A 13888-nucleotide genomic window follows, 5' to 3' on the forward strand; every position below is an offset into this window, starting at 1 on the left:
ACAACACCATTCATATGCTATTCAACTTCAGAAAGAAAAAACAGTAATCCAAACACAATTCCTAAAAGCACTCAAGTCTGAAAAGTGGAACAATTCAGCTCTTTATTTTGGTATACTAAAAGTTTTTGAAAACTTTTTGACGAAAACCGCATCTAGTGTGTGTGTCTAGTGTAAAAAGGTTATTAACGTTTTTTGTTGTCGTTGCAATTATTGTAGTTGTGTTCCCCTTTGACTTCAAAAACTACTGCTAAGTACTTCTGATTTTATGAACTTCTATTCTTCTATACAAAAATATCTTTGAATACATTCAGAAAAGTACTTTGCAGTACTTACTGGAGACCCAAAAAAAATTCAACTAGTTCCGCACTGGTGTAAATCATAGCACAACCTATTAATTCTGTGCTGAACGATGTCATTTATAAATCGGCTAACAGCTATATATCCATTGGAATTTAATATGGCGACTGGCTCTGTGCACTTTGCTGCTGCTGTGTGAATTAAAATTTATTTTTTAGAACTTGTCGCATTCCTGAGTGTGTTGTTACTAAAAATTGTGTGACGTTTGTTAAAGTTGTAACTTTTTCATTTTTCTTCTTTTTTATCCGAAAAGAATAAAATTCTTTTCAAATTAAATATTAATCGAAGTGAAAATATTCTCTTGTACTCATTTTAAATAGATTCTGGTTTCTGAAGAAAACGTTGAACAAAAAATGAGACTGCTAATTTAATGTGAAAACAAGTACAAGTACACACATATAATTAAAAAGAAATATTTTTATTTGTTAAAGTAAATGAAGGAAATTTTCTTTCTGCAAATTCTTTGCTAAAAAAAATAATTTTACCAAAATATTTAATAATAGTCAAAGCTTAAGAAAATTCATTACGATTTTTTATTTTATATTATCAAAGGTCTTCGGTCTTTATTAGGTTTCCGTCTAAGTTATTACCGAAAGAGTTGTTGTATAATTTATTTATCGCGCGACCTTACAAAAATATTAAGCAAGAATTTGAGGTGTTTGCGTTTGTCATTCCATTGGACTACGACTACCATCGTTGTCCACAAGTTTGATTTGATTATACACCTGTACTACACATATCAATTATTATTAACAAATATTTTTTGCTAAATGCGATATTATTAAATCGTAATTAAAATCATTAAAAATAAAAGACAGAAGAACTCCCAAGACTCGTTGTGTTTTGAAATTAAATTGCAAACCTAAACGAAAAAGGATTAAAAAGAAATTGGGGTTCTGCGAATACAATAAAACACATTTAAACTTAACTTTCTTCTGCTTGAGAGAGACATAAGAAAATAGGCCAAGTTGAAAAATAAAATAAAATCTATTAAGCGCCTTAAAACAAAAACAAAAAAAAAAAAAAAAAACAATCAGGTAGGTACTCTTTAAGCTTTTGCATATTATTATATTCAAAAGCATGATGAGAAGATAAATTACGTACTTAAATGCGAATTGCTTATAAAACATAGTATCTTTGAATTACACAGATAAATCAGATACTCTTACCTGCCTGCATCAATAAAATAAAAAAAAAAAGTCTATTGAATTAGTTGCGCAAACATGGAATCTATGGAATATGAAATGGCAAGGAATATGACTCTGTTGTTCTTTCTTGAAAGACTTTTGGACAAAGGAGAACCTCGTACTGTTCACGATTTAAGTTGTCAATTTGGAGCAAAAGAATTTACGAAAGAAATGCGTCAGATTGCCGGTGGAAGTCAATCAGGTAAGTTGAATTAAAAAAACAGAAATATCAAATCAATAATAATTGATAAATGGCATATTCTCCTTAAATTTGATTTAACGTCTTTTCCTATCTTTATTTTAGTTAGTTAAAAGGGTAGGTAATTTCATGAAAAAGTGGACACGAATTTTGAACAAATTATGCAAACTTTTTTAATTTTTCCAATGGCAAATTACTAAATTCAAGGAGTATAAATAATTTTAAAGCATTTTTAAAGCTTGTCAACTTACTTACTTACTTCCCTTCTGATTGTTAAAATAAATAACCATTTAAGCAAGGTTCGTTAATGTTTTGGTGTTGTCACTAATTTTAAAGCTTGTAATTTTTTATTTATCGAATCTTCATTGAAAACAAATTAAGATTCTAAATTTCACAGAAAAACCTTCATACGTCGGACTCTTAAAACTTGTGTCCTACTTTTTCCCAAAAAAATGCTTTATTATGAAAGTAATAGCCATCCTTAATTCAGGGACAGTATTTTCGTATCAATTTTATATTAAAATTGATAAAAAAAAATCTATTAATGTATTGGAAATTTTTGTGAATGTAACGTGAGTTGCCCATTTGAATAAGTTAAAATGTAAAAGAGTTTTCAAATGGATGTATTTTTATTTTTTTAGTCAAGAGTTATGGAGGAAATACCTAATAAAACCTCAAGGCTCAATAATTGGTCCTTTAATGTTTTCTTTATTCATTAATAAATTGTCACAAGATCAGCCCTATTCTGCTATTCGATTCAAGTTAAACTCTTATATCGAATTCCTTTAAAAAAAAAAAAAAAAAAAACAAAAATCGAATTAAAATTTAGATGCGATTTACGTGTCGTAGACAATGGCCCGTAGGTATGCTTAAAAAATAGTAAATACTAGCAATATGAAATTAATAAGTATAAACTAGGTTTGATATGCACAAAATGTTGATAAAAAACGTTTATACTTTACAATTTTTCTAAATCTTTGGATTCACGTGAATCGAAAGCAGAATAGGGCTGAATATTTCATTCAGCACTTTTTATATTTTATAGCAATGATGTTAATTCGCTAAAAAAAAATATAGACTTGTCTTCGGTGCACAATTAGGAAATATAAAATGAATTTATTTTGAATCCATCAAAATCATAGGTACTTCCTATATCTAAAAGACAACAACTTCAGTCTCTCCCCCCCCCAAATTAAATTTAATAGTGCCCACAATAAATTTTATTTCCAAAATTAAGAAGTTAGGTATGTATTATTTTTTAATAGCTCACTCATCTGGAATGAACACATAAACAGCATAGTGGCTTAAATTTATACTAGCCTGCGTGGCTTATTTTTGACAAAAATTTATCTTCCAGTTAATACAAAATTTAGACCCGTGAAAGCACTTATTTTACCAATTGTCACACATCGCTGTAAAATTTTTTTGGATTCAGATTTCGAATATTTTGAAAAGCTCACACCACTAGCAATTAACGAGATTTTAAAATTTGTTTGTATTTTATCAAAAGATACCATCATGTCGTTGCCTACACAAATATCAAAACAAATATATACTCGGTTTTAAAGTACAGGGTAATCGTTTTTCTATTTAATCTCATCCTCCACAAGGAACCAATTTACAGTCACAGTCTTGTTTTAAGACCTAAACATACACTGCTAGTCACTTGAATAGAAACACATAAAAAAAGCGATTGGTGCTTTGGTAAGGTAACTAAGCTGATTTTTGGCTTTGCATTTTCAGGTATAAAGTCGATTTCAGACCTATACCTATTTTCTATCTATATTCCCACAAATATATTAATATTCCTACAATTCTCACTACGACACGTACTTATATTTTTACTGTTGGTACAAAGATAGAGTGGTAAGTTGTTGTTTTTTTATGATTCCCCTCCCTATGCATTTCAAAATTTTTATGTTGACTCACACTATTGTAGATGATTCCCAAAGTTCAACGCAGGTCACCACTCACCACTTAAGTTCTGAATTTTTAGATAGTTATATGTAAGTCGTCAGAACCAATCAAAACCTCTTAAAATTCCGAACTTATGTTCAGGTGGTCAGCCATTTTCTTCTCATATTTTTGAAGCGTGCCAGTACTCTATGAGAAAATGAGCAGACCTTACTGCCGCGTTTCTGACGTCATTTGGCAAATATTTGTCAGCGACTGATAATATTAAACATGTTCAATTTTTGTTATTAAGTTTTCAAAAGGTGGTTATGTGCCAATTCTACTTTACAAAATAATTTAAAAAAGGCGAATTTTCTTCTCCTTTAAATTTATAGGACGATTGACGATAACGCTCAAATTTCTTTATTGAGGAAGTTTCGCTTTCGTAATAATAAATTTTTTACCAAAACGTGTCGACATGACCGTTTCGAAATGTTAAGGTTTCCTGCGAATATGCCAGAAATTAGTATAGCATATCTAGATATCTTCTGCAGCATAGTCAGAATCTCGTTAAATATAGGCTCCTAACAAGAATGTGGAACTCACGATTTCATAGTGTATGTGAGGTGGCCTAAAACTTATACGCCAACTGTTAAAATCATCCAGTATAATATTTTTATTTAACCTCTATTTTAGGACTAAAAAAATTCTTGGCCCAATATCCATCTATTTTTCTTGTTGATGGTGACTATGTTCAAGTCAATTCATATCAAACAATTACCGACGACCCAAACGGTGGTTATGCTGGTCGCCGTGATTACATTCAAGAGGCAAAGGACTACTTTAAAAATAAAATGCTTCAATACGGATTAGGTGTTGAAGTCCCAGTTAAAAGTCTGCTCGGTCATCGCAGTCAAGCGTCACCACAAGTAAGGCATATCTCAGGTAAGTCATAATTTGTCATATATATTTTTAATCAAATTAAATACAAAATGAAACTTATCTAGGTCAACATATCAAGGAGTTCACTGACTTTCTCATTAAACACCCTGACACATTTAAAGTAGTTAATGATCACGTTATTATTGTCGGTTGTGAAAATATGGACGATCTTCCGGCATCGGAACGCTTACATCTGCCTCAAACCTACATTGACACTAAAGGAACACAACAAATGCTTGATTTTTTCGCCCAATGCATCGAAGTCAAAGGCCCTATTCTCGTCGATCAGCTTTTCCATCTTGTTACGTCAAAGTTCCCCCAAGAACAATGGCTCAAAATGTTTAAAACACCTAGCGATTTAACAACGTTTCTTCGTTTATTCTCTGATTGTTTCAATATACAAGCAAATCTAGTCACTCTGCTTCAAAAGCCAAAACTCTCCGATTCTCACATACAACAGGCTCAAGCAAAGTCACGAGAACAATATAATGCAATTAATAATATAGTTAACAATAATCAAATGAATACTCAACTAAACACTTCATCCCCCATTCAGCAGCAACGAATTCATTCACCAGTATTCCGTAGTGTAAGCAACAATTCCAACTACAGTAACAATTGCAATAACAACACTGTAGCGCCAAACTTCAAGTTGAATGAACCTGTTTCAAATCTATCCACACACAGCGCTGTTTCATCAAGAGGTGAACCCAATAGTGGATGCGAAAGCTTTGTGATGTCCTCTGAAATGCAAATTGAAAATCTTTGCGAAAGAAACTGCCCTAGCCCTTCTACTAGTTCATACTATGGTACTCCTGCTGTGCAAAACATACCGAATCCAGTACTTCCTGGACCTCATTCCCAACAGCCAACAGTTCCCGAAAGAGTCAACAGCCAGAATCAAACATTGAAACAGCGAATTAACAATTTAGTTATAAGGACACTTGCAGAAAATTTCGAAAAGGATAAACAATCAATGGCTGCCTTGGGAGATCATGCTAAGTCTGGAATGGGATATGTCCCACAACAACAGCAACAGTCTCAACAATTCAGCCCAGCTCATTCACCTAGTCACAATTATTTCGTAGGCGATACTTGGAAAATAAAGATTCTACAAAACACTAGAGTCATTTCGACTATAAAAGAGAGTCTCTTTGTTACCGATACTATTCTCAAGTTTGCACATAAGAACCAAAGTGTTGTAATTTCTGTAGACTGTGAAGGTATCAACTTAGGAGTTAAAGGAGAAATTACCCTTATCGAGATCGGTACAACAAGAGGCGAGGCGTTTATTTTCGATGTGCTCACTTGTCCCGAGCTGGTCTCGGACGGTGGGCTAAAAAATCTTCTCGAACACGACTGTGTGATCAAAGTTATTCATGACTGTCGTAATGATTCGGTTAATATGTATTCTCAGTTTGGGGTGTTGTTGAGAAACGTATTCGATACACAAGCTGCGCATGCTGTTGTTCAATTACAGGATAGCGGTAAACAAGTATATAAGGCAAAGTATATATCATTAAACTCATTGTGTGAGTTGTACAATGCGCCGATTAATCCAATTAAAGACCAATTGAAAAATGTGTATCGTCGTGATCAGAAATATTGGGCTAATAGACCATTGTCTCGAGATATGCTTTTATATGCAGCTGGCGATGTGTTAGTACTGATTAATGATCAGTTGTATGGTAACTTGGCAAGGTAAAAATTTAAACTACATTTAATTTGTTTTGCATTTGAAAAATGTTATGATAATTTTTTTAGACAAATCAAACCAGAAAATCAACAACTCTTCTCCGAATTATGTACTGAGCAAATTTTAATGCAAATCAAACCAACCGAGGTAAAAATTCGCAAGAAACAAAGAAAAATAAGCAGTGAGGTGGCAGATCTTAAGCAAAAACTAGGGCAAACCAATAAGAGCATTGTTTTAAGTAACAGAGAAATAAGATTACTTCGGTAAGGTTTTTTATTTTAATTACAATTTATCAGAGTTTCAGTTAATGTTATATAAAATCAACTAACAGATACATGGACCTCACGGAAGATGAAAAAGAACGATTGAAGGGTTTCTATAAAGTTGCAAAGAAATTGGAGAAAATGGAAAACATTAACAATCAAAATAGGTATTAATCATTTTTTTTTAAATAACGTCACGTTTAAAGAAATCTTAAATTTTTTTGTTTGCTTTACAGAGAACATAGTGACTCAGATGATGATCAGGATAATGTAGAAAATGATAATTTCCCAAGTCTAGATAGTGTGCCATCCGATAATTCACTTACCGGAACTTTTTCACCTCGTTTGAACTCAGAACCTCCTAGCTTGACTGAATCCATGCAAATGATGGACGAAATTCTTTCAAACAGCTCTATGGATCGATTGTCAAAAATCGATAAATTAGAAGCTATACTCTCGGCGGCAACCCTTTTACCCAGTGATCAGGTAATGCTTTATTTTATTCTTTCATATAATATTTTAAACACTTTTTTTGTAATAAAAATATCGTTTTTGCGCAAAGTCTGAGAAATATTTTTTTTTCTGATTTTTCTAAACGACACCCAAACCCTAGTTTTGTTAGATTTTATGACCAATTTCTGTTTCTTCTTTTGATTTACAGATTATTACTTCTAATTCAATCACTGAACAATTGGGTTCTAACATCGCGACAACAGAAAATCTACAAATAGTCAGAGAAAAAACTAAAAAGTATGTAAATAATCTTTTTATGATCTTCTAGTTATCAATTTCGTTAACATTTTATTTCTTTATCTTTTCTGTTTCAGTATTAAGAACTGCAATTGCAATAACGAACTTAACTTTTCACCAATCTTTCGTGGCACTCCTGATCAGAAACCAGTTGAAAAGGCCGATGCATCTTCACAAACATTAAGTACTGGTGACATAGTCATAACAAAAATATTCTTCCAAGAAGAGCAAGAAAAGGCCAAAGAAAAAGTTCTGACTTCTTCACCCAGACGATCCGCAACATAGATGAGTTTCGAAAAAAAAATGCGGTTGTTCTTTAAATATTGTCAATTGCTGCAGTTTCGTTCTTCGCTTTTGTGGTTCTATGTTCTCATTGCACCCTTTAACATTTTTTTTTATTCAAAAGAATTTGGATTTTGAAAATTTATAATTAAATCGAGAGAGGATTGTAAGTGATATTTATTGTATTTTTATCAAGTATATAATTAGTAGTTTATAGTATAGATCGGGGTAATCGCGTTTAATATATTTAAATAATATTGAATTTTTTTTTCTTCCAATTATTGTCACAAATTAACTACAAATAAAAGTGTACTGGTTCCCGTACGAAAACGATGTAATGTAAAAACTTATATTTTACCGATTGGGATCAACGTTAAGTTCATTAACAATATTATTATATTTAGAAAAAGAAATTGAAAATATTTACAAAAAAATAAAAAACTAATTTCTTATGAATCAAATAGCAATTGAGCGTTGATAAATGTATTCAAATCTAAAAATATAACCAACGCAATTTTTTTTTTTCTGTTATAAAATATCAATCAAAGAATCCAATGGTACTAAAAGAATTTAAAATTTGTTAACTATTCTAATCTGTTTATTCTTACTGTTAAAATTGTTTAATTCCCTACAAAATTGTATATACAAATATTTTCGTTCCTTTTCTTAAAAAAAAAAAAATAATAATAAATATCCATCAAATTGTTTTATATAAATGAACATTCAGATTTATTGGACCAAATACCTACTGTTACCAACTAACTGATTATACTGTATTTTGTTAAAGAAACTATAAAAGTTTAAAAAAAATAACGAAAATCAAATAACTAGCCATCAATCGCAACTATTGGTTACTAAATTTTTTTTACATAAATAAACATTACTAAAAAGCTTAACAGTTTGTTTTAATTGAATTTAAATTAAAGGTCAGAGAAATTGCTAATATTGAAAATTATTCTAGTTATAAATGTTTATCGTTCACAAAGTTGATCTGGATTCGCCGTATTTTGTTTTGATAGATTTTGTGGAGCACATGGACAAAAATGCTCCGGCCCGCAAAGTTTTCCACTCCAACCCAGTGGGACGGCGAGTAGGAAGGGAACCTCAATCAATTGGGGCCCTATTTTGTAAAACGATTATCGTTGAAATTACTTCGTTCTCGTTGAAATGAGACTACGTATTACGATAATCGTTTTACTTCAACGATACGCGTTAATCCTTACGACAGACATTTACCTATTGTTTTACTTTCGTTGTGAGATTCAAAAAAATACTTTTTTCCGTTTAGTTTGGCCAAACGACTTTCTCGTTTTACATAATCCCTCTTTGTCGTTTACTTCAATATCGTTGACTTGCCGCTCGTGTCTAATTACGTTATAGACCCCCTGGACGTGTGAAACTGAAAGCAGCTAGCATAGGAAAGAGCTGGCTGGAGAAGCTTGAAGATTGAAGCCCCAATTCACAATGTAGTTGCTTAACGGCTCTGGTCAACTTAAGAGACTATCGCTTAAACGATTAAAAGTTTTCGTATGTGCGAAAGGTTGCTTCATATAACTTGAAAAACGAAAGAATATTTTTTTTTTTTAATTTGTCGGACATTTTGTAGTTTTTCAAAAAAGAATCTGGCGCAGGCCTGTCGAGGTGTCCGTTCGGGGAAAACTTTTTTCCGATGTGTACAGTCGGGGAATTTTCTAGCAAGGTATCCGTTCCGATTGACATATCGGACAATGTCACAATGATGCAATAGAATAGGTTCGAACAATATTACAATGGAATGTGACGCCCATCAACGCATTGGTTTGAAGTGCGTTCATCAAAGAAATTTTGATAGTAATTTCTTGGGAATTTCTTGGGAATTTCTCCGACAAAAAATAGTTGGGGAAATATTTTAAGAAAAAAGAAATCAACACAGAAGTAGGTTTAAATATAAAAATTAACATAATTTGTGTCTATGTTTGAAATGTTAACCAACACTTGTATCAATAGTATTAAAAGACCAGTTTTTTTTTGACATGGGTCAAGTAACACTAAAGTAAGCATTTTCTTAGATCCCACAGAGTGGATGCATTATTATAGGTACAAAAATCCTCAGTGAGCATTTTTCGATGTCTTCCTGGTTTTATTTTTCCCATGAACAATTCAAAATTATTTATGTATGTATTTGGAATTACGATCTTAAAGTAAAACTAATACTAAAGTAAAAATTATTTTTTTAAATATATTCTTTTTTAATTGATAATTTTATTAAATTTTTCTTTAAATTAACAATAATGTACATGATATTGATAACAATTACAACATACAAAATAATAACTTCTTATTAATCTATAAATAAAAAAATCAGTCAACACGTTTTTTTTTACCTAACAATGAATTTTAACAATTAACTTATTTTTTATTTGGCTTTTTTCAATATAATCTAATTTTTAATAAAGTAAACTGATATAATATTTTCGATATTTCATATACATATGTATGTAGGTATTAGTAACATCATGATGCAGCTTTATATCCCTGTTGTATGTAGTATGTTCGCAACTTAATTAATAAAATTAATAGGATGAAGGAAGTTATAGATTTCGTATATCAATAAAACAAAACAAAAAAACATTAAATAACAAAATGATAACAAAATTCTATAATACAGAAAAAATGAACAGTTATTATTGCTGTTGTCACCTATTGGAAAACAAAGTGACTAAGATATAAGTTTTGGCAATGAATTATATTTTTAAAAGGATTTGAATACTTAATTAATTTAATTAAACATGCTCAAAATAGTTATCGAATAATGAAAAAAATATGATATAATTTAGAACGAACTTTTGAAAAAAAAAAAACAAATACATATTTAAAAGTTTAATGTCTTGGCTAGGTTAAAGTTTAAAAATGCATTGAATTTGTCTTAACTACAAGTTCTCTTTTTTTAGAAAATTATATTTTTTGGTTAAATTGTGAACTTAGGAAATGAACGTGATCAATAGGGCTTCTTCTTTTTTTTTTTTTTTTTTAAATTTTACCGCGATGAATTAATGCGAAACATAATATTATGCATTAGAACCACACTAAGTCTCTGCAAAAAGGAATACCGATTTGCATTTCGAGGTCACTTAATTAATTAATTAGCAATGCAATTACAAACACGGCTTATTAAATAGATGAGATCATGTCATGTAGCGCATTATTTCGCGTAATGCATACAGCAGTTCAGCTTGATTTCTTGCTTCCATAATCATTAAGTTAACGTGAACCTTAAAATGAAAAGTATAAAGATTTAAGTATTAAAGATTCAATATTTAAAAAATGCCATGTCTTTTTACTCACCTTTTCACTGTCTAAGAGTTCCATGAGTATGTTATCGTAGTCTTTCTTTGTAATTCTTTCAGGAAAACAGCAAGCGGTTTTAATAAACATTTTCAGAGGACGGTCAAGAAGCTGAAATTTTAAAAAGCAAAAGAAAGGTTAATTATTTTAATAATAAAAACGATGTATTTATTAGTTAGAAGACACGTTCAGCCCTATCGAGTGTTTCACGTGAACAACATTCCGCCCGGAAAAATTAAATTTCACATTTCCCCTATTATGAGTTTCGGGCTAAAAACTCTTCATGCTGGCGAAAAAGGAACTCTAGTTTAACGCAAAATGTAAATTCCCTTCGGGGGAAACTAATACTATTAAAAATCCAGGAGAATAAAAATATTTCGGGTGGAAAAATCTCCACGTAAAACTCAGTATAAGGCTGTACCTACATACATTTTTCAATTTCATATTTGCGTATACTAATAACAAATAGGCTAGGCACGGATTAATATTTTGATGGGTTTCTCTCGGAATTTATTGGTGTCGGAAATAAATTTTGCAGAAGAAACTAGCTGTCATTTCATAGGAAATTTTGTTCGCTGACAAATTCCGAGGGAGATTCTTGATCGACCAATAAGTTCCGGGATAAAAAATATTCCGAGACAAACAAAATTCCCCTACTGATTCAGGACCAGGACAGGGCCCATTATGTGAAATATTATGCAGGTTCCCAAAAGAAGAATGTTCTTAATGAAAAGAATATTTATAATACAAACAGGAACAATGTTTATTGAGCAAAAGTATTTGATTGAATGAAAAATATTAATTACAAAATTAATAAAACATAATTATCAGAAACACTATACATAAATTTAGTACAGTAAATATATCAAAGTAAATAATTATTGTAAACGTATATATTGTTAAAGACCAATATTTAACACGCCCTCTCAATACAAACGTTAACAATAAAGAAATTAATTTAGTTTTCTTAATCCAAGTGCTTCAGTACATTTCGAGTGAACTTCACGACTCAACGGCTTGGTAAGAATATCTGCAGTCATCTGATCAGTTGGTATATGTTGCAACACAAATATCCCAGCAACAACAGATTCTCGAACAAAGTGATGTTTGATGTCGATATGTTTAGTGCGTGCATGAAAAACATGATCATTTGCCAAGCACAGTGCACCACGATTATCAACAAAAATTTGAGTTTTAGCAAAGTCCAAAAATCCAAGCTCCAGCAATATACTTCTCAAGTAAATTGCTTCCTTCGAAGCTTCAGATAAACTTACATATTCAGCCTCTGTAGTGGAAAGGGCCACAGTTCTTTGTTTTGTTGATTTCCAAGAAATTGCTGCACCACTGAGTAAGAACACATACCCAGTATACGATCGACGATCTATGACACAATTTCCCCAATCAGCATCAGTGTATCCACATAAGGCTTCTTTCTTTTTTGTATACACAAGCCCAAGACTTGCACTTCCAGCCAGATACCTTAGCACACGTTTCGCTGCTAACCAATGACATTTATTTGAATTGCAAGTAAATTGTCCCAATCTTGAGACGGTATTTGCAATATCTGGCCTTGTCGCCACAGATAGATACATCAAGGCACCAATAAGCTCTCGATACGGAAATGTTTCCTGTGAATCATTAACTGGTAAATTGTCAAAACTTACATTCTTTTCGGAAGGTGTCGCAACTGGATTGCACTTCTCCATTCCATATTGTTTGAGAAGACTTAGTGTATATCCCTTTTGACACAGTTCAATTTTTCCAGCTTCTTCTTGATTGATTTCCAGACCGAGACAATATTTCGCCAAACCAAGATCTTTAATTTCGAAATCTTCTTCCAAAAATTTCTTAAGTTGCGATGATCTTTTGGCATCTTTCGAAGCAACTAATATGTCGTCAACATATATTAGTACGAAGATTCTTTCGCCCTCAGAATCATCTTGAAAAAGACACGGCTCATTGACTGTAGGCTTCAATCCAAAACTCAGTAACTTTTCTGTGAGTTTGAGATACCATTGACGACCAGCCTGTTTAAGTCCATAAATAGCCTTTTTCAACCTACAAGCATTGCCTCCATTTTGAAAACGGTTCAGCATCTTCTTCGCTTGCTCTCCAAAGTTCGATTTTTCCCCTTGTTTAGAAATAATTCTTTGCAATATCTCATGCAACATTTCAGGTACTCTCATCGTCACTTCTTCATTTAATGTCGCATTTAAGTATGCCGTCACAACATCAAATTGCCATACTTTTAGGTCAAACTGTACAGCAAGAGCCAATAGCAAACGTAAAGTTTCTAGTCTTGCAACTGGAGCAAATGTTTGATGATAGTTAACTCCTTGCTTCTGACTATATCCTTTCGCTACGAGTCGAGCTTTTCGTCTTTCGACCTGACCATCAGAGTTATGTTTGTTGGTCAAAACCCAACGGCACCCAACGACATCACTTTTCTTGTTGACCTCAACTATTTCCATGGTATCATTTTTGAGCCAACTCATGACTTCGGATTCCATGGCATCCTTCCATTCCACGCTTTCGTCACTGCTCATAGCATCAGCGACACTAATCTCAACAACACCAGCGAACTCTTCACTTTCGTTTTCTGTTTCAGCTAGTATTTGAAGGTTTTCTTCTTCGTTTTCTTCCTTCGATTCTGTTGTTTGAAAAAGTTTTCTTGGACGCCCTCTGCTTCCAGTGCGAAGTAAACGCGGCCTTCCAGGAGCTCTTTTAAGATCGGTAAGTGAATTTGGTTCGTTTGATTCAGGTTTTTCTTCATAAATAATTTCATCTATCAATTGACTCTGCTCTGCCTCAACTTGGCTTCGTTCGGGCTTTCCATTTTGCCACAAAATGAACAACTCATCTACTTCAGCAGGACAATCATTCGGAAGTTCTTGTGATTTCTCTTCAACGAATTTCAGATCACGACTATGCACAATTTGTCGTTTACTCGGTACCCATACGCGATATCCTTTACTTTCTCGCGGATACCCAACAA

The 13888-nt window shown here is 32.2% G+C and overlaps 2 protein-coding genes across 11 annotated transcripts in view; one reads left to right on the forward strand and one right to left on the reverse strand.

The window, feature by feature from the left end:
- Positions 1 to 500: 500 nt before the first annotated feature.
- On the forward strand, positions 501 to 8465 carry LOC129905574 (uncharacterized). 4 transcript variants are annotated; one of them, XM_055981076.1, is made up of 10 exons: positions 501 to 745; positions 910 to 1394; positions 1508 to 1746; positions 4333 to 4581; positions 4644 to 6279; positions 6343 to 6537; positions 6606 to 6704; positions 6774 to 7023; positions 7199 to 7287; positions 7365 to 8465. In XM_055981076.1, the coding sequence occupies exons 3-10, from the start codon at positions 1581 to 1583 to the stop codon at positions 7570 to 7572; spliced, it is 2892 nt and encodes a 963-aa protein (XP_055837051.1). In that variant the 5' UTR covers positions 501 to 745; positions 910 to 1394; positions 1508 to 1580; the 3' UTR covers positions 7573 to 8465. The 4 variants fall into 4 exon arrangements, with proteins under 4 accessions (XP_055837051.1, XP_055837052.1, XP_055837054.1 ...); XM_055981077.1 differs by having other exon boundaries at positions 501 to 739; XM_055981079.1 differs by having other exon boundaries at positions 549 to 570; positions 1172 to 1394.
- A 2091-nt stretch (positions 8466 to 10556) lies between these two features.
- LOC129905578 (sestrin homolog) overlaps positions 10557 to 13888 on the reverse strand; it is a 36344-nt gene continuing 33012 nt past the window's right edge. For all 7 annotated transcript variants that reach the window (XM_055981087.1, XM_055981084.1, XM_055981085.1 and 4 more), the window contains 2 exons: positions 10894 to 11004; positions 10557 to 10820 (listed from right to left, as the gene is read on the reverse strand). In XM_055981087.1, coding sequence (XP_055837062.1) covers positions 10734 to 10820; positions 10894 to 11004 — 198 coding nt within the window. In that variant the 3' untranslated portion in view covers positions 10557 to 10733. The remainder of the gene's footprint in view (positions 10821 to 10893; positions 11005 to 13888) is intronic.

This window comes from Episyrphus balteatus, chromosome 1, assembly GCF_945859705.1.
Source record: "Episyrphus balteatus chromosome 1, idEpiBalt1.1, whole genome shotgun sequence".
Classification (NCBI taxonomy): Eukaryota; Metazoa; Arthropoda; class Insecta; order Diptera; family Syrphidae; genus Episyrphus; species Episyrphus balteatus.